The sequence below is a fragment of the Ipomoea triloba genome, chromosome 15, assembly GCF_003576645.1.
Source record: "Ipomoea triloba cultivar NCNSP0323 chromosome 15, ASM357664v1".
Classification (NCBI taxonomy): Eukaryota; Viridiplantae; Streptophyta; class Magnoliopsida; order Solanales; family Convolvulaceae; genus Ipomoea; species Ipomoea triloba.
The window spans coordinates 17,590,911-17,615,193 of NC_044930.1; the positions used below are offsets into that span (position 1 = coordinate 17,590,911).

The following is a 24,283-nucleotide window of genomic DNA, read 5'->3' on the forward strand; positions in this document are numbered from 1 at the left end:
GTTCAAAAAGCCACCGAATCACAATCCCACCTGATATCCATGAGGTTGAGTCGAGCTGACGACAGTAAACTCAGCGCTTCATGGGAGGCACCCCATGTTATCCTTTACTTTTTGCACTTTATTTTACTGCATTTTTTCTATTTTAGTTCGGAGTAGAGTTAAGAGTTTTTCTTTGTTTACGGGGTGTTCTTTGGGTTATTTTGGTGAGAGTTTTGCACTGTTTTACTTTTTAGAGAGTGGGGAATAGTTAGAATTGAAGAGGTTATGCTTTGAAACAGTTTAGAAGTGCTTTAGGGAATATTTTGGACTAACTTGCAGGTGAAACCGAACTTGGGCACGAAAAGAACAGAAGTGCGAAAAGAGAGCGCTGGATCACGGCCAGGCTCACGGCCGTAACCCCAGCCGTGATGCCTCGGCGTCGATTCCAGTAGCCACAGAGCAGCAGAAGGCTCTGGGTCACGGGCCACATCCCGGCCGTGACCCAGGCCGTGACAGCCGCCCAGAAATTCCAGTACCGAGAGGCCAAACGAGGGCTCTGGGTCACGGTCACCCTCCCGGCCGTGACCCTGCCCGGGAGGTTCCACCAGAAATTCCAGTGCTGAGAGCACTTTTGAGGGCTCTGGGTCACGGGTCACATCCCGGCCGTGACCCAGGCCGTGAAGGGCTTCACCGAATTCCAGTACTGAGAGCAGTTTTGAGGGCTCTGGGTCACGGGCCATATCCCGGCCGTGACCCAAACCGTGATGGCGGTCCATACGAAAAGAAAAGTAAAAAAAAAATTTAGTTTCCTGTTTGTTTTCATGCTTTCTAGTTCGATATCTCTTTATTGCTTTCGTTCGTGGGGCCTTGGTTGTCCATCAGGGACGATGTCCAGCTTAAGTGTGGGAGGGGTACTATTTCTGATGAAATTTGGATGAAGTTTGCTTGAAGGACTCAATTTGCAGTTGAAGGTAGTATGCTTTCCTTGTGTTGTGGCTGTGACCACTTTACTTCCTGCTGGTTTGTGGTTTGTTTGGTGGTACTTGTGCAGCCTAGCTTGTCAGGGATGATTCAAGGTTGAGCTTGTGTTTAATTCAGTCTCTTGTCAATAATTGGGTTAACCTCTAACCTAAATGTTTCCCCTGTTTGTTATGCATTGCTAGTGAAGGCTTATGTAGGATTCCGGTGATACCTGTTCTGCCATAGCTTGTCTCAGTGCTCTCATAGTGAAGTCTAGAATTTGCATGCTTTGAAGTGATTTAGGCCATTGTTGTTAGCCCAAGCCTTTAAACCTACCCTGTGTTACAATTATTTTCCCTAGTTGTCCCCTTTGAGCCTTGTTTTTGTTTATTAAGTGCAAAGCACTTAACCCCGTTTTTTGTTTTGTTTTTCTTGTTTAGCCATATTATTTAACCCTTAGCCCTTAGCCATATATTTCCATTCACCCTTAGAGAGAATGTAGCATTTGTTCTTTAATTTAGAGGAGATTTCCCTATTTGAGCTTACTTTTGATAGAGTTATTCCTGTTATCTTTGTTCTAGTGTGGGGGTGTGGTGAAGGAATTGTTTGGTTGGTTTGAATTGAAGGAAAGAAAATGTTTGTAAATTGAAAAAAAAAGGAGAAAAATGGTTATTAGAGAAAAGAAAGAAAAAGAAGGATGAATAAAAGTGCAAGTCAGGTTGCTCGAATAATTGTCTTCACCCCCACTAGTTTAGAATACTCTTGTCTTTCCAATTATGTTTTGCTCTCTTGCTCATATTTTCCATAACTCCTCTAGGTTTAAGTTGTGAATAGGTGTGAAATTCTCTCTCTTTTGTGCATTTTTCCATACCCCTTCTTTGTTTAGCCACTCACCCTTAGCCCCATTACAAGCCAAATAAAGACCTATTTGATCTTAGCATGCAGTTTTAGAGTGATCTATGTGAGTATGAAGGGCATGTCTATGGGAGTTCATCTTAAGCCAAGTCTTACATAATCTCAACTGAGTACATGTGCATACAGGGTTCTAATCTACCTAATTTCGGGTGCCCGGTTATTGGCCTGAGAGGGGAACTCACTTGTGATTCTGAGATGATTCTTGAAGCAGGTTAGATTGTATAAGTTGGTTGGTGGAATGATTGGTTGAGCAGGAAGGAAGTGTGATCAGTTGCAGTGCCTGGAGGGTGGATTATCCTGGGTAATTGCTTGAGTGCAGTGCCTGGAGGGTGGATTATCCTGGGTAATTGCTTGAGGACAAGGCCTGGAGGGTGGATTATCCTGGGTAATTGCTTGAGGACAAGCCCTGGAGGGTGGATTATCCTGGGTAATTGCTTGAGGACAAGCAAAAGTTCTAGGATTATCCTGGGTAATTGCTTGAGGACAAGCAAAAGTTCTAATGTGGGGGAGTTGATATCTATTATTTTGTACAATAATTCACCCCTTATTTTAGTTGTATTTCCCTTATCCTAGTGAAATTAGGAATTGTTTGTGTGTTATATTGTCCAAGTGTTGAATTATCTACAAGGAGCAACAAAGGAAGAATTTTGGAACATTTTGGATAAGTTCTGGAAGGAAAGGGAATTACAAGGGAGGAAGGAAACAAGAATACAAATTGGAAAAGAATTGGAAGTTGCCTAATGGGCCAAGGCCCATCTATCTCTTATATATTCTACCTATTCTCTACAATTGAAGAAGATTCCCTTACAGAGTTCCCAACCCTAGTTAGTTTTAGATTATTTTTCCGCCTTCTCTTTATATTTCCCTAGCATAGTTTAGATTAGTTTCACATTAGATTATTTAATTTCAAGCTTGGAATCTCGGATTGAAGTTGGATTTGTTCTTTATCATTTAAGTTCTCTTATTCCTTTATTTACTTTCTTCTCAGATTTCTTGTAATGTTTATGGTTATTTATTATTGCTTTGCTTTGTTTACTCCAATCATGCGTGAGTAATTCGCTTATGGGTTTGGAATAGGGTGTTAATCTTGATGTTCAATTTATGATTATTGCATAAAGGGATTGAATCTTTTACCTAGGGTTTATGTTGATTTGGGGATTTCTTTATACTTGTTATTGATTGATGGCCACAATTAATTGCTAGCTTAGGAGAGGGATTCATTACAACGAAAGTTGGATGGAGACCTCGAGCATTACCAATTTCAACCTAATTTTCCTACTATGAGAATAGGGGTAATTTTGGGGGCTTACAATGCTTAGGTGCTTAAGGTTATGATTGATGCATAACGACAGTGGGGCAATTGTAGCCTAATTCTTTCTATGGATTACGAAAGTAGCAAACTTGAATTCTTTTGTGCATTGCCCGTAAATCCCTAGGTTAATTATTCCTTACCTAATTCTGAGATTGTTAGAGCATCAAGATTGCAATCCCCCTAATCTGGCCCATTCCTTTATCATACAGTTATCTCCATTAGCAATTTTATTTCTTTTAATTTTCATCATTCAATTATTAGTTGCTTGGATTCTAGTTGATTCACATACTCTAGTGCCTAGTATTCTTAATTCATACAATTACGTGCCATAACCCCAATCCTCAGCGAAACGACATTTACACCCACTTTTCACACTCCCATCTATACATCATCAGCATACCATCAGACATCGGAACAATCTCAATCCCAAGAAAGAAAGTTGGAACGCCCATGTCACGCACCTTGAACTCTAACGCTAACTGAGCAAGAAGAGTTAGCAACAAGATCAACAACACGAGCCGAATCCGAGCCCATGACCAAAATGTCATCAACATACACCAAAAAATACAAATGAACCGCACCGAGAGAATAAACAAAGAGAGAAACATCAGTCTTAGATGGAACAAAGCCAATAGAGACCAGAAAAGTCTGCAACCTCACAAACCAAGCGCGGGGAGCCTGTTTAAGCCCATACAAAGACCACTCAAGCAAACAAACATGGTTGGGCCACGCCTTATCTTCATAACCAGGAGGCTGCCGCATGTAGACAGTCTCAGCCAATGCACCGTTAAGAAAAGCGTTATGAATGTCCAGCTGCTGAATCGTCTAGCCCCTAGACATGGCCAACGATAGAAGAAGACGCACAGTAGTCGGCTTAACGACCGGACTGAAAGTCTCAAAGAAGTCCTGGCCAGCAACCTGGTTAAACTCCTTGGCCACAAGACGAGCCTTATGACGCTCAACTGTGCCATCCGCCTTCCGCTTGGTCTGGAAGACCCACTTGCATCGAACAACATTCATACCCGGAGCAGCAGGGACCAAGCGCCATGTATTATTGTGCAGTAAAGCATTGAACTCCAAGTTCATGGCTTCGCGCCACTCCAGATGACGCACAGCCTGAGAGTAGCATGTCGGTTCAGGTGCAACTACAACAAACAAAGCAACATGCTGAGTCGGGCCCATACTACAAGTCGCCATAACATGAGACCGAGGCGGAGGAGGCTGCGACGCAGGACGCTGACACCGGCCAGAACAAACAGGCCGCACATCAGCAGTAACCGTGCGTTCACTGGAACTTCCACCCGAAGGAAAAACAGGCGAATCACGCATACCAACCAGGCAAGTAGGTAAAGCAGCAACACCCCATAGCGGATCAGAAGCCAGCACCGGAGCCTGTACAGAGCTAGAAGCTGCAAAAGGAAATACAGACTCGTCAAAGCGCACATGGCGATAGATAAAAACCTTATTAGTGTTAATATCTAGACAACGATAGCCCCGAAAAGAGTCAGGATGCCCCAAGAACACAAAAGGAGAGGACCGAAATTGCAACTTATGACGATTATAGGGACGGAGCAACGGAAAACAAAGACAACCAAAAACTCGCATAAACGAGTACGAAGGCGACGACCGATGTAAACGGAAATGAGGAGACTTATTATCCAAAACATGAGTAAGCATCTTGTTAATAAGGTAAATAGCCGTTTCAAACGCATAGTCCCAAAACTGAGAGAGAACAGACGCCTGGGCCATCAAAGCAAGCCTAGTCTCGACAACGTGCCTATGCCTACGCTCGACTCTACCATTTTGTTCATGCGTATACGCGCAGGACTGCCTATGGCGTATGCCAAGACCAGCTAAAGTAGTATGAAGCTTTTTGTATTCTCCCCCTAAGTCCGATTGAATAGAAAGAATTTTAGCAGAAAATGACCGTTCAACTAGTGACCGAAACTGATTAAATATGGAATATAAATTAGATTTAGCACGCATAGGATAAAACCAAATATAACGTGTAAAATCATCCACAAATAATACAAAATACTTGAAACCATTGGTATAAAGTAACGGCGCTGGGCCCCAAATATCAGTACAAATTAGTTCTAAAACACGAGAAGTAGAATTTGAACCACGAGACAAAGGAAAATGGGAAGATTTCCCTAACTGAAAAGCAGAACAAACGTTCAACAAATCACTAGTATTAAACGAACTAACAGAAGACTGCAAAATTTGACTTAAAACCCGCAAGTGAGGGTGACCAAGCCGCATGTGCCAAGTAGACGGAGACGCACGAGCAGCGACAAACGCAGCAGGAATAGACCTCGAACTCGGCCATGTATACAAGCCACCCGACGCACCCCCTTTAAAAAGAATCTCCTTGGTTAAACGATCCTTCACAAAGAGGAGTGAAATTAAAAAAAAATACGTCATTATCCCTAGCAAATTTCTGAACTGATAACAAGGAAGACGATAGACCGGGGACAAGCAAGACATCATGCAACTTAAATAACCTAGAAGACGAGGCTAACGAGGCAGAACCAACACTAATAATAGGCAAACCTGTACCATTACCGGCGCGGAGCGTGTCTGGACCTTCATAATTGCCAGCGGACGACATCACAGAAGCATCGGGCGTCGCATGATTAGTGGCTCCAGTATCCGGAAACCACTGATGTGAACTCACTGAGCTGGCACTATCCGAAGGAAAAGCCAAATGGGCTTGCGGACTAGGAGAGTTTGAATACCTGCGGTAGCAATTCAAAGCAGAATGACCGTGACCGGAGCAAATTTGACAGCGCACTCCAATCGGCCGAGAAAGCCCTCCTCGGCCGCTATACCAATTCCAGCGGCCCCGACCACCAGACGAGCCACCAGAACGCCCGCCGCACTGCTGCGACTGCTGGTGAACCACGCCAGTCCGGCCACCACGACGAGCCTCCATCGCCGCCGGAGCACCCAGGTTCAGACCATCATCAGAGCATATAAACTCCTAATGAACCAAAAAATCCATAATTTCCTCTAGTGTCACCGGAGCACCGCTCGTTAGAGACGCCACCAGAGATCTCAACTCAGCACGCAACCCCCGGAAGACATATAAGTTCTGGTCATCCAGCGAGACCGGCCGGCCAGCGAGCGACAAATCTTCCACGAGAACCTGGGCGCGATTGAGGTAGTCAGAAATAGATAGACCCCCCTGCCGCAGCCCCTGTAATTCACCAAGCAACCGAAGAGTGCGAGCCCGCGTCAAAGACCCCAGCGAGCGCTCAATCGCTAACCATAGCTGGCGAGACGTGGTCTGTCCAATAGCCAAGTGCATCGTTTCCTTAGACATAGCCGAAATTAACAAGGAAAGCACTGCTTGGTCCTGCCGGAGCTAGTGCGAACGCGCCACAGACGCGGCGGAGCTGCTGTCCGCCGTTGATGCCGACGGAGCCGAAGCAGGAACCACCGGGTCCGCCGGTGTCGCCAACGTAGCTGGAGCAGAAACCACCGGGCATGGAAGCGTTCCATCAACAAACCCAAGCAGGTCCTGACCGCGGAGAAACGGGAGCAATTGAGTTCGCTAGAAGAGATAATTGTGCGCCGTCAACTTAATAGAGACAAAGTGATGCGTAGACGAGAGCGAATTGGTCGAAGGAACGGGAGGGATGGCAGCGACGGCGGAAACAGTCCGCTTAGAATCATTAGCAGAGTTGTTGTTGTTGGAAGTCGTCTGCGCCATGTCGAGAAAAGAACGGGAAAAGAGGGAAAAAAAACCTGAAAACGTCTGATACTAGATGAGGATTGAATCACATAATCATTAACGTAATAATACAAAGGATAATATATGAACCTAGAAGAGAGAGTCCTAAACCAATACAATGACTAGAGTCCTAACAATTACAAATAATTTAAATTTGAGTTGTATTAGCATTTCTAGGCATATTAATATGTGTTATTGGAGAGCAAACCATAAAACCACTGTACAATACTTCACTACTAGCCACTGCAATTATTTACATCCAAGGAAGGAAAATTACAAATTGCATTTTATTTAAATAAAATAGTTAGGTACGCTATTGAGATAACAAATTTGCTTACAATTAAACTGAGATTAGTTGAACTAAATGTTAGTGCACCAATAGTTGGTTCTAACAACGGCTGAGCATTATCAAACAACCTATTTGGTTGGAGCAACGATTCTTGTGTATTATTCTAATTACATAATGACTCATTTTCTTAAAAACTAAAATGTCCGAGTTAAATCAATTGTGACTCGTAATATAAATAAACTAGTGTTTTACCCGTGCTATGCACGGAAAAAATTTTGTTACTATGAATTTAAATAAAAAAAATGTAAAAATATAAATATATTAAAATGTACAATATAATAATATAGTTGAATTTTCGTATATTTGGTAAAGTATCTATTATCATAGCATACAGAATTAAAATTTTGTATGATTAACATAATCTCTAATCATGTACATATTTATATAAATTTATAGAGAAAAATTTACATAATTAAATTGAATCATTCATAATCTTATTTCATATATACTATAATTTAACAATATGAACAATAACTAAAAAAAATTATACTTAGAAATTAAAAAAATGTAAATTTTAAATTTTGTATATATGATTTTAAACTCTTATCAGACGCATTGTCTTGTATGATTGTGTAATACAGTATATACAAATAATATTTATTAATATGTATGTATGAAAATTCCATAATATAATTTATGCAATTATAATTTATATTGATATGTTATAATTAAATTTAGAAATTAAAAAATAACATTTTAATTATGTATGATTAATATAATGCATAAGTATATGTATGCATGCATTTTTAAAAATATAAATATTTATGAATACACATTTTGTTAATTTAATAATTTTCTTTTTAATTATATTTTATATTATATTAATTATAATTAAGAAAATTACATTTACATATTAAAAGAATTTATTTTTTTTTAACTTTATATGGATTAATGTAGTCCCTAACTATATTACATATTTAGACAAATTTTAAATATTTTTTTAATTTTTTAATTAAGAGTATGAGTCTAGACATATTTTAAAATAATTTTTTTAATAAGTAAGCATTGTAGTAATTAACGTGTATATTTATGCCAGTAATCAAAATTATATAAAAAAATGTGTATATATATTTTCATATTGTACAAAATACTATAAATATAATATATGTTTACATAAATGGATAAAAAGAGAAATTGATAAATTTTTAATTATATAGATACCGATAAATATTATACAATTTTTTTCCTTGCATGAAAAAACATTCTTATTTAAAAGTTTTACATTGATATTTGAGTTTTGTTTCAAATTCTACTTTGGTGATATTTTAAACTTTGAGTAACACTTGTGTGAGACCGTCTCACGGGTCTCAATTCTTAAGACGGGTTAGATCTTTGATTAATGGATCAAATATTTGATTAATGAGTCGGATCTTTGACCTCGTTAATTAAAGATCTAACCCATCTCACATATTCAGACCATGAGGCGGTCACGTACAAGCTTTTACCTTAAACTTTTGTTTGTTATCATAAATAGTAATAGATGTTTGAAATCATTTAGTTTTGTTTCTAAATATTTTCCAACCCATAAATGTAGTGCAATCAAAACATCTCTAGATCATCATTTAAATAATAGGTCCACAATAGACTTTGTGGTTCAATATTTGTAGATCTATGATGTGTTTTTAACTAATTTATTGAAAGTTTATTTCTTTTATTTCTATTATCTCTTATTCTTCTTCATTTTAAATTAATAGATCTCGAGATGATGCATCATTATAAAATTATTAAATATGTGAATTTCAATTAATTTAATAATATTATATTTAAATGTGAGACATTTACCCAATAACATTATTTTTTTTCAAACTCCGCAAATGTAAGTTAGTTCGATTAGTTCATTTTTATGTTAGTTTTTATTCAGTTATGTTATTAACGTAAAAATGATTCAATATGTACATATGTATTATAGTTACTATTTTCTCTTTTTAGCAATATATATATATATATATATATATATATATATATATATATATATATATCAAATTAAATTATTTTAATTTTAAAATTTTTAATTAAAATTCAAAAAATAAAACAAATGAAATTAAAAATATCTATAATAGAAAATACTAAATTGAATGGAAGATTTCAATTTTATCTTTTTAGAATAAATTAAATTTGACATATAAATTTTGATTTAAAATTTTTTAATTTTAATTGAATATATATTTTTCTTTTTTATAAATTCTATTACCATTAAATTACCATATTATTCTAATAAGATAAAACTGAAATCTTCTATTCAATTTAGTATTTTTTTTATTATAGATATTTTTAATTTCATTTGTTTTATTTTTTAAATTTTAATTAAATTTTTTTAAAATTAAAATCATAATTTGATTCGAATATATATATATATATATATATATATATATAGACACACACACGCGCATTACTTTAACTGATAATTTTTTAATCTTTCTATGCACATATTGAGAAATTTTGTTACAAAGTAAAAAGTAAAATATATCAAGTACAATCTCATTGCTATTTGGTATATTTTTTTTCTTCATATTATATTATATTATATTATATTATATTATATATATATATATATACATACATACATACATACATATATTTATTTATTTATATTTATTTTTTGCTAAAAAGAGAACGAAAATAATAACTATAATACATATATACATATTGAATCATCTTTAATGACTCTAAAAATAATAGAGATCTATATATATAGCAATATAATTATGGAAAATAGAATTACAAATAACAATGAGATTTATTTTTGTTTTATTTTGCACCAAAAATTACTTTTATGTGCATGAAAAGTTTGAAAAAGAATTATTTCAATTACCGTAGGTAATTAGGTTGATTTAATATAATTTTATGTTAATTTAATAAATTAAAATAAAAATATCAATGTAGGTGTTATTTAACATTTTTTAATTAGAACTTTTTAATGATATATTTTTTATATATTCATTTTATTTGTATATAAAAAAAAATTGAACTTAAGGTTAAAAAGAATATATTGAGTATTAGTTTAGTATACCTTAAAAGTAGACTATGATTCATGTTATAAAATTACATTATTATGAACGTCCTTACAATAATAAAGTTACATGCATTATTTATGAATGTCCTTGCAATAATAAAGTTACATTATCTCATTATGGCATTACCCATTCAAACACTACTAGTACATAAATGACTTTTAACGTCGTTATTTGGACCATATAAAGTCGGTTAAAAATCGACCTAATATTTACCAACTTTGTATAATTGAATCTAGGACGTCGTAAATTATTTTTTTAACGTCGATTGATTATTAATTACCGAAGTTGAAAATTTATTTTTTTTTTAAAATAAAATATACCACGTCGGTTATTTATATAACCGACGTGATATTGTATTTAAAAAGTAAAATATACGATGTCGTATATGCTCGATAATTATTTTTTATACTAGTTTTATACGCGCATTGCGCGAATGGGTTAATGCCCAATGTTTATATTTAAATAAATATTTGAAAGTATATCAATGTAAGATTATATAGGAGAAGTTTATACATTGGTAATTGAATGTCGAATTTTTTTATTTAAATATCTAACTCAAAGTATATGAATCCAAGATAATATAGAAAATTCATTATAATTATTACTAAAATAAATGTTTGCAACTTTGTAAAATCGATAGTCTAAATATTTGGTCTAAAAATAAATAAATACTACTTTTAATTTGAATTTTTCTAAGTGGTTCTTAATTCTCGTTTGAGTAACATTGTCATTGTCTTCATCTTTACTATTTGTTCTCTTTCTTTTTGTTGGTAGTGTGTTATTTGCAATTCGGATATTGTTGGTAGCATAGATGGCAATGTCATGCAATGAGATTATGATATAGGAGCTATGGACTTTCCTTTAGGTGTTCTGCTTGGGGTTCATTTGGTTCAACCATTATTGTTGAATGAGCTATTGTGGATAAAGAAATCCCTAGTTTAAGAAAAAAGATTAAATAAATTAATAAAAATTTGAAAATTTAAAATATTATATATTCCAAAGATATTAAAAGGTAGTTTCTCGCTTTAATTTGCTGGGTAATGAGTGATTTGAGTACTTTCATTGTCAACAAATCCCCCAAGTAGTTAATATGATGAGTGGTTTCAAACTATTCTTTTTTAATTTTTTTTCATGGTATTAAAGATATACATACGTATCATTTTTTGGTGTAACTACTAATTTATTTAATTCAATAAGAGTAAAATAGAGCGATTCCGCTTCAATTTGTTGGGTTATTTGAGTACTCTCTTTGTCAACCAATCTCCAAGTAGTTAATATAATTAGCTTCAAATTATTTTAAATTTTTTTTCATAGTATTAATAAAATAATTGGTAAATAAATATATAACATTATTTTGTACTATAACTTTGATATTTAATTACAAGATATTGTAAAAATAAAATAATGGACAATGTAACGAATATCAATTGATAAATTTGAATGTAAAGAATATTTGATTGAGATAGGGTTCGAACCTAAGATCTTTCTTATAAAAATTAATGGGTAAGTTAAAAGTTAACGGAATATTAACGGAGAAGATAATATTTAACGGAAAATTTAACGGATAATCATAAAAGTAAGGTTAAATTAGGTAATCTCTATTAATAATATTAATCTGAATTATCTTAACCATCTATTTGATTAAATAATTCATCCGAACCATCCATTTGATTAAATAATTTGACCGCCATTTTTTCTACCCATTTTAGGTCTAACTCTCTTTGGCTCTTATTAGTATATAGTATATTAGTTTTATACGCACATTGCGCGAATGGGTTAATGCCCAATGTTTATATTTAAATAAATATTTGAAAATATATCAATGCAAGATTATATAGGAGAAGTTTATACATGGGTAATTGAATATCGAATTTTTTTATTTAAATTTCTAACTCAAAGTATATGAATCCAAGATAATATAGAAAATTAATTATAATTATTACTAAAATAAATGTTTGCAACCTTGTAAAATCGATAGTCTAAATATTTGGTCTAAAAATGATAGTCTAAATAAATACTATTTTTAATTTGAATTTTTCTAAATGTTCTTAATTCTCATTTGAGTAACATTGTCATTGTCTTCATCTTTACTATTTGTTCTCTTCCTTTTTGTTGGTAGTGTGTTATTTGCAATTCGGTTATTGTTGGTAGCATAGATGACAACGTCATGCAATGAGATTATGATATAGGAGCTATGGACTTTCCTTTAGGTGTTCTGCTTGGGGTTCATTTGGTTCAACCATTATTGTTGAATGAGTTATTGTGGATAAAGAAATCCCTAGTTTAAGAAAAAAAAGATTAAATAAATTAATAAAAATTCGAAAATTTTTAAAATATTATATATTCTAAAGATATTAAAAGGTAGTTTCTCACTTCAATTTGCTGGGTAATGGGTTATTTGAGTACTTTCATTATCAACAAATCCCCCAAGTAGTTAGTATGATTGGTTTCAAACTATTCTTTTTTTATTTTTTTTCATGGTATTAAAGAAATACATATGTATCATTTTTTTTGTGTAACTGCTAATTTATTTAATTCAATAAGAGTAAAATAGAGCGATTCCGTTTCAATTTGTTGGGTTATTTGAGAACTCTCTTTGTCAACCAATCCCCAAGTAGTTAATATAATTAGCTTCAAATTATTTTTTTTAAAAAAAATTCATAGTATTAATAAAATACTTGGTAAATAAATATATAACATTATTTTGTACTATAACTTTGATATTTAATTACAAGATATTGTAAAAATAAGATAATGGACAATGTAATGAATATAAATTGATAAATTTGAATGTAAAGAATCTTTGCATTTGCATGAGAGAAAATAAAGACAATATAACTAATGAAATTATTTCTCTTATTTAATTTAATTTTTTGATAATGAATAATTTTTTCAAATAAAGGTATTGTAGACACATAATTCTAAATTAAAGAAATACATATGTATCATTTTGTGTTGTAGCTACTAATTTATTTAATTTAATAAGAGTAAATAGAGTGAGAAACTTAATTATGTCAAATTTGATTGAGATGAGGTTCGAACCTAAGATCTTTCTTATAGAAATTAATGGGTAAGTTAAAACTTAACGGAATATTAACGGAGAAGAGAATATTTAACGGAAAACTTAACGGATAATCATAAAAGTAAGGTTAAATTAGGTAATCTTTATTAATAATATTAATCTGAATTATCTTAACCATCTATTTGATTAAATAATTCATCTGAACCATCCATTTGATTAAATAATTTGACCGCCATTTTTTCTACCCATTTTAGGTCTAACTCTCTTTGGATGTTATTAGTATAGTAGATAGATAGTAGATAGAAGTATAGATTAATATTATTATTTTAAATTTAGTTAGTTAGGATTATTTTATTATTTATGTTTATTTTAGTTTGTTAGGATTAATTTTGTATTTATCTAGTTATTTTTTAATTATCTTGGTGATAATAATCCCGCAATACTAAAATTGTAGGAAATTCAAGGAATGTCAAATAGGGAGATCAATTATAAATAAAACAAAAAATTAAAGAATTTTTTTAGAAGGAAAATTGAGTATTTACTAGAACTTGAGATGATGAGTTCGATCATGGTTTAACTGTGGTTTAAGATGAATTCGGCCATGGTGTGGTTCGATATGAGTTTGTCCATGGTTTATACATAATCTCTGCTTTATACATAATTGATATTGCTATTTATAATTGTAAAGTTTTAGTATTGTGGATTATTATACCCAAGATAACTAAAAATTCCAATAAACTATAATTAGAGAAATACAAAATTAGGGTGTGTTTTGGAAACAAGGAAAATGAGTTGTTGAAATTTTTTTTATGGATATCACTACAATCACCATCATTACCACTACCACCACTTATTATTATTACTAGTTTTATACGCGCATTGCACGAATGAGTTAATGCCAATGTTTATATTTAAATAAATATTTGAAAGTATATCAATGCAAGATTATATAAGAGAAGTTTATACATGGGTAATTGAATGTCGAATTTTTTTATTTAAATATCTAACTCAAAGTATATGAATCCAAGATAATATAGAAAATTCATTATAATTATTACTAAAATAAATGTTTACAACCTTGTAAAATCAATAGTCTAAATATTTGGTCTAAAAATGATAGTCTAAATAAATACTACTTTTAATTTGAATTTTTCTAAGTGTTCTTAATTCTCTTTTGAGTAACATTGTCATTGTCTTCATCTTTACTATTTGTTCTCTTCTTTTTTGTTGGTAATGTGTTATTTGCAATTCGGTTATTGTTGGTAGCATAGATGACAACGTCATGCAATGAGATTATGATATAGGAGCTATGGACTTTCCTTTAGGTGTTCTGCTTGGGGTTCATTTGGTTCAACCATTATTGTTGAATGAGTTATTGTGGATAAAAAAATCCCTAGTTTAAGAAAAAAGATTAAATAAATTAATAAAAATTTAAAATTTAAAATATTATGTATTCCAAAGATATTAAAAGGTAGTTTCTTGCTTCAATTTGCTAGGTAATGAGTTATTTGAGTACTTTCATTGTCAACAAATCTCCCAAGTAATTAATATGATTGGTTTCAAACTATTATTTTTTATTTTTTCATGGTATTAAAGAAATACATATGTATCATTTTTTGGTGTAACTACTAATTTATTTAATTCAATAAGAGTAAAATAGAGTGATTCCACTTCAATTTGTTGAGTTATTATTTGAGTACTCTCTTTGTCAACCAATCCCCAAGTAGTTATAATATAAGTAGCTTCAAATTATTTTAAAATTTTTTTTTCATAATATTAATAAAATACTTGGTAAATAAATATAAAATATTATTTTGTACTATAACTTTGATATTTAATTACAAGATATTGTAAAAATAAGATAATGGACAATGTAATGAATATCAATTGATAAATTTGAATGTAAAGAATTTTTGCATGAGAGAAAATAAAGACAATATAGCTAATGAAATTATTTCTCTTATTTAATTTAATTTTTTGGTAATGAATAATTTTTTAAAATAAAGGTATTGTAGACACATAATTCTAAATTAAATAAATACATATGTATCATTTTTTGTTGTAGCTACTAATTTATTTAATTTAATAAGAGTAAAATAGAGTGAGAAACTTAATTATGTCAAATTTGATTAAGATGAGGTTCGAACCTAAGACCTTTCTTATAGAAATTAATGGGTAAGTTAAAAGTTAACGGAATATTAATGGAGAAGAGAATATTTAACGTAAAACTTAACGGATAATCATAAAAGTAAGGTTAAGTTAGGTAATCTCTATTAATAATATTAATCTGAATTATCTTAATCATCTATTTGATTAAATAATTCATCTGAACCATCCATTTGATTAAATAATTTGACCGCTATTTTTTTTACCCATTTTAAGTCTAACTCTCTTTGACTCTTATTAGTATAGTAGATATTAAAAAAAAAAAACAGTGTTACGTTTGTGTTGTAGCCTGTAGATCAATGTGATTGCACAAAATCATTTTTCTCAGCAACAATATTTCAAAATACTAAATCATAGGACATTGGGAAGGGTGAGGTTAACATATGGTGGGTTGAGTGGACTAAGAGCAACCACATAGTTCTTATTTCACAGTATTTTAGGAAATGAAAGTCACATGGAAGGGAGAGAAGATAAGAGAGAAAATTGGGGTGCTCCTGTAAGAATGGGTTATTTAGGTTTCCAAGAAAAAGAAAATTTAATGATTGGTCACAATGATTTTATTTATTTATTTCTTTTTCAAATTATATTTGTTTTATTTATTTTTTCCTCTCGTCTCATTTTCTCTTTCCTAATCACACTTACAAAAACTTCTAAAGAACCGTGAAATAACTCTACTAATAAGAATGCTCTAGGGGGCAATAGCAAAAAGACTAGCTAGGTCTGGAGGGAAAGAGTGAGTCCAAATTAAAGAAATGTTTAAGGATTATATGGGGTGAGAGAGCTTAGTGGTGTTGATAAGGAATGGAGGTTGAGAGCACACTGTAAAGATGTTGCTGTCTGGAAACCATCTCCTAGGGGTGGTTTGAGTTTGAAATCTGCAAAAGAGGGTATAGGAAGAATGAATACAAAAAATGCTGGCCTAAACATGTGGCTTGGAAAATGTCTTTTCTTGCTTTGAGAGTGTTCAAAAGGAAGCTGCCTGGCCTACTGATGATAGGTTGCTTAAATTTGGATTTAATATATATAGTTTCAAGGTGTCACTGCTGTGAGCACCTTAGTTACGTTTCTGCAGTCTGCAACATCTATTTTGCACTGGAGAAACTGCAACAGATGGAAGTATTATATGGAAATATTTTGCAGGGTTTTTGGGGGTCAGAAGTCAAGCTGGGGGTATAATGCAAAGATGGGAGAGAATAGGGTGATGAGGTTTAATTTATTAGAGAAAGAATCCCAGTATTGATCCTGTTGGGTTGAGTTCACAAATTGTAAGTATGGGGGAGGGAGAAGGTGTGTGGCAAGAATAATATTTAAGATAAGTAAGGGGATTGCAGAGTGTATAACCTGGCTGGGACCCTTTCCCTCCTAACTGGGATTTTATCATGCGGAAAGCTACTGGCATGGTACTGATGGGCTACAAGATGTGTTGATCCCTACAGTACAGTGGAAGCTGATTACTGCTGCTGCTATGATTCTNGGGGGGGGGGGGGGGTGACAATCTGGGAAATGCTTAGAAAAAAGGAAATACTCTGAAATGAATGATGATGGAAGTGAAAAGAATTGAAGGAATGATGAGGGAGCCATTGCTTTGGTCTAGGTTGAAGGGGCTAGCTCGCTTTGGTTAAAACACAGATCGAGCTCTGTGCAAGGGGGTTGGCCTAGGCCAAAGGGTGGCTCAGATGTTAAAAGCCACTTGGCATGAAAGAGAGAGGGAGAGAGAATGGAACGAAAACAACTGCAAGTGAAACACCATAGCACAGTAATTTTGCAGAGTAAATAATTAGAAGGCTCACATGCTGGGCGTGCAGGCCCCCTTTGGGCACGTCAGGCGCGCCTGATAAAGTAATCTTTTTATTAATTTTTTTAAAAAAAAATTAGATTTATTATTTTTTTCACTTTTCTCATTTTCTCTTTCCTAATTACACTTAAAAAACCCCTCAATTATCGCGAAAAAACTCCATTGATATGATGCTCTAGGGTGGTTGGGTGAGATGGGTATGGTGTTGATTGGGAGCTGAGTACTGCTTGAGATATTTTTGAGGGCATTGTTCCCTACTGCCGGCTACCAACCTACCACCCCCAATTCAAGGAAATATGAAGCTATTTTTTTTAATGGTCTCATATTTTATTTAGCACGCTACTGCTGCATTATATTCTGTGTAATATTTAATGCAGCAGCAGCGTGCTGCCGTGCTGCTGCATTATATATATATATATATATATATGTGTGATAGAGTTCAGGTGTGATCTGGTCATTAGGTGTGGCCGTGTGACCTATTTTCAGCCATTAGATCATATTAACTCATCAAATCAACGCGAAATATATATATGTTACAGAACACGCCATTCTACGTACATCAGAGGACCGATAAAACACACTATTCCACACAATATACCAAATGCGTCTATTCACTTAAAATTCATCAATATACTTAATAAAACACATCATTCTACGTATTAAAATGTACCACAACGTGCCTCATTTATGTCATTTTATAAGCATATACTATTTACACATATTAATTTACACATATTAGAAAACATGTGCTAAAATATGCACCATTATACGTATTAAAATGCACCAAACTTATTAGAAACACATGTGTTAAAATACACACCATTCAATGTATTAAAATGCACCAGACGACGTATTAAAACACACCATTCCACAACATAGTTATACATCATTCTACGTATGAAAATGCACCAACGGATAGATTGAAACACTCCATTCTACAACACAGTTAATGCACCAACATACGTAATAAAACGCACCACAGCATGTATTCAAACACACCACACTATGTATTAAAATGCACCATTCCAATTCATGTAATATAAATACTAAAATTACCATAATAACCCCACTTAAACATACGAGAATTTCAGTAAGATTAATGAAATTGGACAGTGCTGATTAGGCCGCATGACCGCACCGGAGCTCGCCGCCGCATTTGAACCAATATATATATATACACACACACACACATATATATATATATATTATAATGCAGCAGCTTAGCATACAACATCGTATCAGTTCATTATTTTTAAAAAAAAATACTCCGTAAATAATATATAATGTCTGTTTAAGTTCAAACCGGCGTCGTATATGGAATATAAAAGTTTTAAAAATAATAAGATGAAGTACGACGTTTGTATGTTGGTCTCTTTTTTATTTTTTATTTTTTGGTATTTATAGTGTCAGTTTTTGGTAATAACTGAAGTTAAATGTTTTAATTAACATGCTTCATAGTATGTATTTTGAGTTTTAGTTGGGTGGGTAGACATATTTCATTTATTAGTTGGCTGAGATTTTAAGAATGATTTTGTAAAATATTGAAAGAATATAATTGAAATTTGAAACACAGCTGAATCTGGCTATTCTCTCAGGCTGGTATCTGTTTGTGGTAAGTGGGAAAATATAATATTGATGATGCTTTAATTTGATTTCTGACACTTGAATATGGAATAAATACTGTTTTCAGTGATTGTGACGTCTTATCATATATGCATGCTCATCTTTTTTCTTTTTTTATCATGTTTTATTTTTCTTCCGTGTGTGCTGGCTGTACATTTAGACGGCCATATATTATATTTTGAAGTACTCCGTAGTTTATATGTATAGGATCTGGCCTGTACAGGAGTAGCTGAGAACGTTGTTTAAGGTAAAAGTTTGGATTTAAAAAAGAAAAAGAAAAAAAAAAAAAGAAATACTCCGTATTTAAGAGTGTCACACAACTTGTGATCCCTCCTGAACATGGAGATGATCATCAGCCTCCTCCTTCCCTACCTGTCTACCGTGGCCGATTTAGAAAATTTTTTCTTTGGAGGCGAAAGATAAATTAAGAAGATTTTTTTTTTTTAATGAAACACTTAGAGATTGAATCATAAATATTGTTAACTAGAGATAAAAAGCAAAAATTCATGAAGATAAAAAAATATTTAAAATAAAATATAAAACATAATTAATATGATAAAATAGTTTGAAAGGAAAACACATTATAAATCACTCATCTCACTATTAATATTAAAAAAATAAATAATAATAATAATAATAATAATAATAATAATAATAATAATAAAAGAAGTCACAATGTTAAAAATAAAAAAATCCAATTAGAATTCTCACTATTGATATTAAAAATGCCAAAAACAAAATTTCAATCATCTCACTATTACAGATAAAAAATTTAGTAAAAATTCTCACTATTGTCTATTGATATTAAAAATTTTGAAAGCCAAATTAAGTGCCATAGGATTCAAGCTGTAGACCATTTCAATATAATTTGAAGAATTACCATCTAAGCTATATTAACCTTTGTTTAAATTAACCTTTGTTTAAATATGATACATTTAACATGTATACTATAATTATGGGGTGAGCAGTGGGGGCAACTGCCTCCCCTGCCCCATTGTGGCTTCGCCAGTGCCTGTCTACAAGCTACATACTGATGATTGTTTCAACAGCATTGAGGTCTGAGGTTACAAGAGACAACGCAAGAGTTGTGGTGTTTGAAGCAAATCCAACTAGTTGCAGAATGGTGGGAATGTAATACATTCTTATTCCCACCAAATCCTATGCAACTTGGACAGTAATACTTGCATACTGGCCCTTGCGAACAACTGTGTTCCTCCATGCATTCTTAACTTTTGAAATCAGGTCATCCCAAATTACACTTTCTTCACACTTCTCTTCCTCCCGTGATGACTTCAACCCATTCATTTCTTCTTCAACTTCATTTATTGCCTAATAGATCTTTTCCAAAATTGCCCTAACTTCTTTCGCCATATTCTGATCAACCAACCAAGCAAGCAAAGTTAGTTTAACCATTGCATGTGCTACCTTCTCCAGGATTCGAAAATTTGATAGTGTATGTTTTGCGTGCACTGTGGGTGCGTCGTGCGTGCATCGTGCGTGCACTGTGCATGCGTCATGCGTGCACTTTACTAGTATGATAAAAAATGACCACATTTATCAATATTCTTGCATTTAACCCGCGGTGACTAGGCAGAGGATGACAAATGAAATTTTTTAAAAATTATATATATAATAAAGCAAAACAAAATCGTTTTGGGTCTGTCTAATTTTGGACAGTGGAGACAGCTGCCCCCACTGTCCCCATGGCAGCTCCGTCCTTGGAGGAAGGTGCAGCTTGCACGTTACTTCTCTAGGGCTGCAGGGTTACTTTGTTTTGGTCTCGAGTTCTACTACATTGGCTCACATTCTCTACTCCATCACTTTTACTCCCTGACGTGGCAAGACATGATAGGCTATCTTCATCCTGTAGGTCCCAAGAAAAGTGTCAACATCAAACTTTTGTGTGAGAGAGTACAAGTAGCTAGGGAGTATAACTTAAAAGTCCAGTATTTTACTTTGGTCTCTCCGCAAACCCGGCCTAGTCACAAGCATCATGCTGGGGCTGCTTCCTGGCTTTTAATTTTTTTTTTCACCCACATTCGTTGTTGCTTGATTAACACATATTTTAATTTATACCGGGCCACTTAAGCATATGTATGTTTAGTACTCCCTCTGTTCCATTTTACCTGTCCTGTTTACTATTCATTGGTCAAACCAACTCTTTCGTCATTGCTTATTTTCTTTAGTAATTTTTAATTATTTTTAAATTTGATTTTTTTGTGTTTAATAGTACTTCTAATGTAGTTTTTAAATATATAAATTTTATATACTAATACTAAATTTAATATTATAAAAAATTGGATTAAAAATAAATTCAGTCAAGCCTCGTTAACCGAATCAGACAAACAAAATGGGACGGAGGTAGTAGTATTTATTTTTAGCATGCTTTCAATGCATTTGGTGTTAAATCAGATTGAATTTTTACAGTTGAGGGGTTCTTGGATGTCTTAATGCTTTAAGAGCATCACCAACAATTATTTTTCGGTGAGTTTTTTCTGACATAAATTGCTGCTGTTGCATGGTAACAGTGTCCTGCGGGCGGCATTTACTACTATTTTTTGTTTTGTTTTGTTTTTAAATTTATTTTATTTTATCTCTCTATTTTTTCGTATTTTCCTCATCATTCTCTAACCTATTCGGCCAAAACACTTGACAAAGTTTCCAAATGGTTGAACATGTGGTGTTTTTAGGTTCAAACGTAATATTTGGACTCTCAATCTATTATCTACTTTTACTCTATCTCTCACTCAAAATTTTGATATTTACTTTTTCCATTTTGATATTTACTTTTTCCTTGAACTGACAGGCATCATCTCTGATCTTGTCATATTATGATTTACTAGTAAATTACCCGTGCGATGTACGGATAATATTTTTATATTAAATATTTAAATAATAAAATTAAATGTTAAATTATAAATAATCAAACAAACAAATAGATAAATATATAAAAATGAAACAACAAAAATATATATTATGATTCAACTAGTTCATATCAAAACAAACAAATAGATAAATTTATAAAAAAACAAACAACTGGGGTGGGAACTTCATGAGGGCATGAGTAATGATATGAGCAAAAATCACACTTTATGAATAGAAAAAATTAGTAATTATATTACTACACAGTTAAGATTAGGGTAAACACAGCTGGAAATCATCAGATTTCCAACCACCAAAAAGTGGTTGGTGGTCGGAAATGGCCTTAAATAGGTCGGAAATGGCTGTTCCGACCACTTTTTCGACCAATTTGGGTGTCCGGAAAAACCCTTGTCGCTAATTCCGACCACCGGAGCCTGTGGCCGGAATTTCTGACCACTTTTCTCCGATGGTCGGAAAAAAACGACCAACAGAACAATCAAGTGAGTCTGGTGCTTCGACCATCTGTAGTCGGAAATTCTGACCACCTTGGTGGTCGGAAAACTAGAGGCCACAAATAAAAAAAAATCATTTCACTACAGAGAATTCCTATGTAGTGAAATGAATATATATATATATATATATATATATATATATATATATTGTTGCAAGTAGGTAAGATAATTGTTGAAAAACATATACACATTTCATGAAGAGAATTATTCATGAATATACAATTAAACATTTAAAACATTCTAGAATTTAACTTCTTATTTAATCTCCAAATTATTACATATCTGCAAACTATTATCTATGCATACTGCCACCAACATTGGACCAAAGGAGGAAGTGTGCAGTCAATCTGCAAAACAATCACAAAAAATAATAAGTTTCAAATAGTAGAGTCAAAATAAAGGTAGCAACTCTTTACTGTAATAGCAGAAAACACATGCAAAAAAAAAAAAGAAAAAGAAAAAAGAAAACACATGCAATAAAATTGATTGTAAAATAGATTTTATTAAAAGAGCCTTACCTCCTTGTGATAGCATTCTGATTAGTCATATGCAAGTAGCAGATGTAATAGAGGTGAGACCATTTAAGGTGTCTGAAAACACACACACACATAAATGCTTACACTTCAATAAAGTATCCATAAGTGAGGCAGAGATGAAAGAATGAAAGAGAAGTCAATTTAGAACTTACAATGACAATATATAAACATTAGAGCATTAGAATGCTGCAGAATGACTCCAATTACTTCTTGACAAATGATTAGTAATAACAAGTGAGCACTAATAAGAAGTGAGCATTCAGGTTACCTTCCTGGTGGCCTGCAAATGCGGTGGCAACTGAAATAGTTCCATCCTTGGCTTGGACAACTGACCAAAAGAGAGAGAGAGATTAAAGTGATGATAAAAATCAAATTAAATAAAGAAAGGAGTAAATCTAATGAAGGAAAATTGCAGTATCACTTAGTTAACATGTAAGAAATAATATCATTCTTTTATGCCTATACATACTGAATTACACAAAGATCCAATTTTTTTTAGCAGAAAGTTAAAAGCAATTATGAATCCTATGTAGTCCAGCTTTATACTGCAAGTGACTGGTAATCCAAAACCAAATATAGTACTACAATTAGTCACAGAGTAATTCAATTTCAAATTGCAACTCACTTTCAACACCATAATCCTTGCTTCTCTTCATCAGGAAACAAAGAATCATACTCAATGAAATTCACAGCCTGTGTAAATTGAAGGGAAAAAATGCAGAATATAAGTTGCATTTAGGACTGGAATTCTCTACTACAACACTAAGCTCAGTTAGAAACAATTCAAGAAAGGCAACTTTGTAATAACAACATACAACATATCAACAATAAGAAACTAATAGATAAAGGAGTTCAAAGAAGATAAAAGAGAAAAGTAAAAATTAAAAGTATTGAAATCAAAACAAACATTTACTTGGCCAAAGAAGAGAAACATCTGCTAGCAACCTTAGAAGGAAAGACTTAAACCACTAGCAGAAGCTGGAAATATAAACAATTGAATTGCAGCAAAAACCAGTTGCAAGTACAAGACATAATATGATTTCAAAAATAATACAATGTCCAAAAGAAAAAAAAAATTTACCTTCTGAATGATTTAAACAGAACAAGATGGCAACACTCCCCTTTAGATCAGAAACTGCAGCTGTATCAACTCATTATGCAAAAACAAAAAAAACAAAAAAAAAAAATACAAAAAACAAAAAAAAATATAGACTTACCGTCTGAAGCTCGTCGTCGCCAGATCTGTTGTTTCCCCCAGTAGTCGTCGTCGAGTAGTCGCCCAGAAGAGGTCTCCACTCAGAGACGGAAGCGAATATATATATATATATATATATATATATATATATATATATATATATATATATATATATATATAAACAATATGTAAAGAACATATACCTCCACATCTTCCAACACAGATTCTAAGGTTTCTCCTTGGTTGTTCTTGACTTCGTAAAGATGAATCAATCATACTTTGATTGCTCACGCAGTACTGAAGGCGT

General features: G+C 32.9%; 1 protein-coding gene and 1 long non-coding RNA gene across 5 annotated transcripts; both read right to left on the reverse strand.

Moving 5' to 3' along the window:
• Positions 1–290: 290 nt before the first annotated feature.
• Positions 291–3,928, reverse strand: LOC116005797. Its single transcript, XM_031246034.1, has 2 exons — positions 3,628–3,928; positions 291–598 (listed from the first exon to the last, which is right to left on the reverse strand). Exons 1-2 carry the CDS (start codon positions 3,926–3,928, stop codon positions 291–293), a joined length of 609 nt encoding a protein of 202 aa, XP_031101894.1.
• Positions 3,929–22,406: 18,478 nt separating this feature from the next.
• LOC116007509 lies at positions 22,407–24,081 on the reverse strand. Of its 4 annotated transcripts, XR_004095276.1 has the most exons (7): positions 23,999–24,081; positions 23,863–23,916; positions 23,407–23,474; positions 23,050–23,109; positions 22,934–22,967; positions 22,764–22,835; positions 22,407–22,592 (listed from the first exon to the last, which is right to left on the reverse strand). It is a non-coding gene; the product is annotated as an uncharacterized LOC116007509 (long non-coding RNA). The 4 variants fall into 4 exon arrangements; XR_004095274.1 differs by lacking the exon at positions 22,934–22,967; XR_004095275.1 differs by lacking the exon at positions 22,934–22,967 and having other exon boundaries at positions 23,863–23,922; positions 23,999–24,061.
• Between the last annotated feature and the right edge of the window lie 202 nt (positions 24,082–24,283).

What these genes read in the sequence shown, in the direction of transcription:
- LOC116005797 (XM_031246034.1), bottom strand. Translation starts at nt 3,928, where the DNA reads ATGCGGCAGCCTCCTGGTTATGAAGATAAGGCGTGGCCCAACCATGTT. An exon ending in AGTTAGCGTTAGAGTTCAAG is followed by an intron (nt 599 to 3,627) that starts GTGCGTGACATG and finishes AAGTGCTCTCAG; the next exon opens with CACTGGAATTTCTGGTGGAA.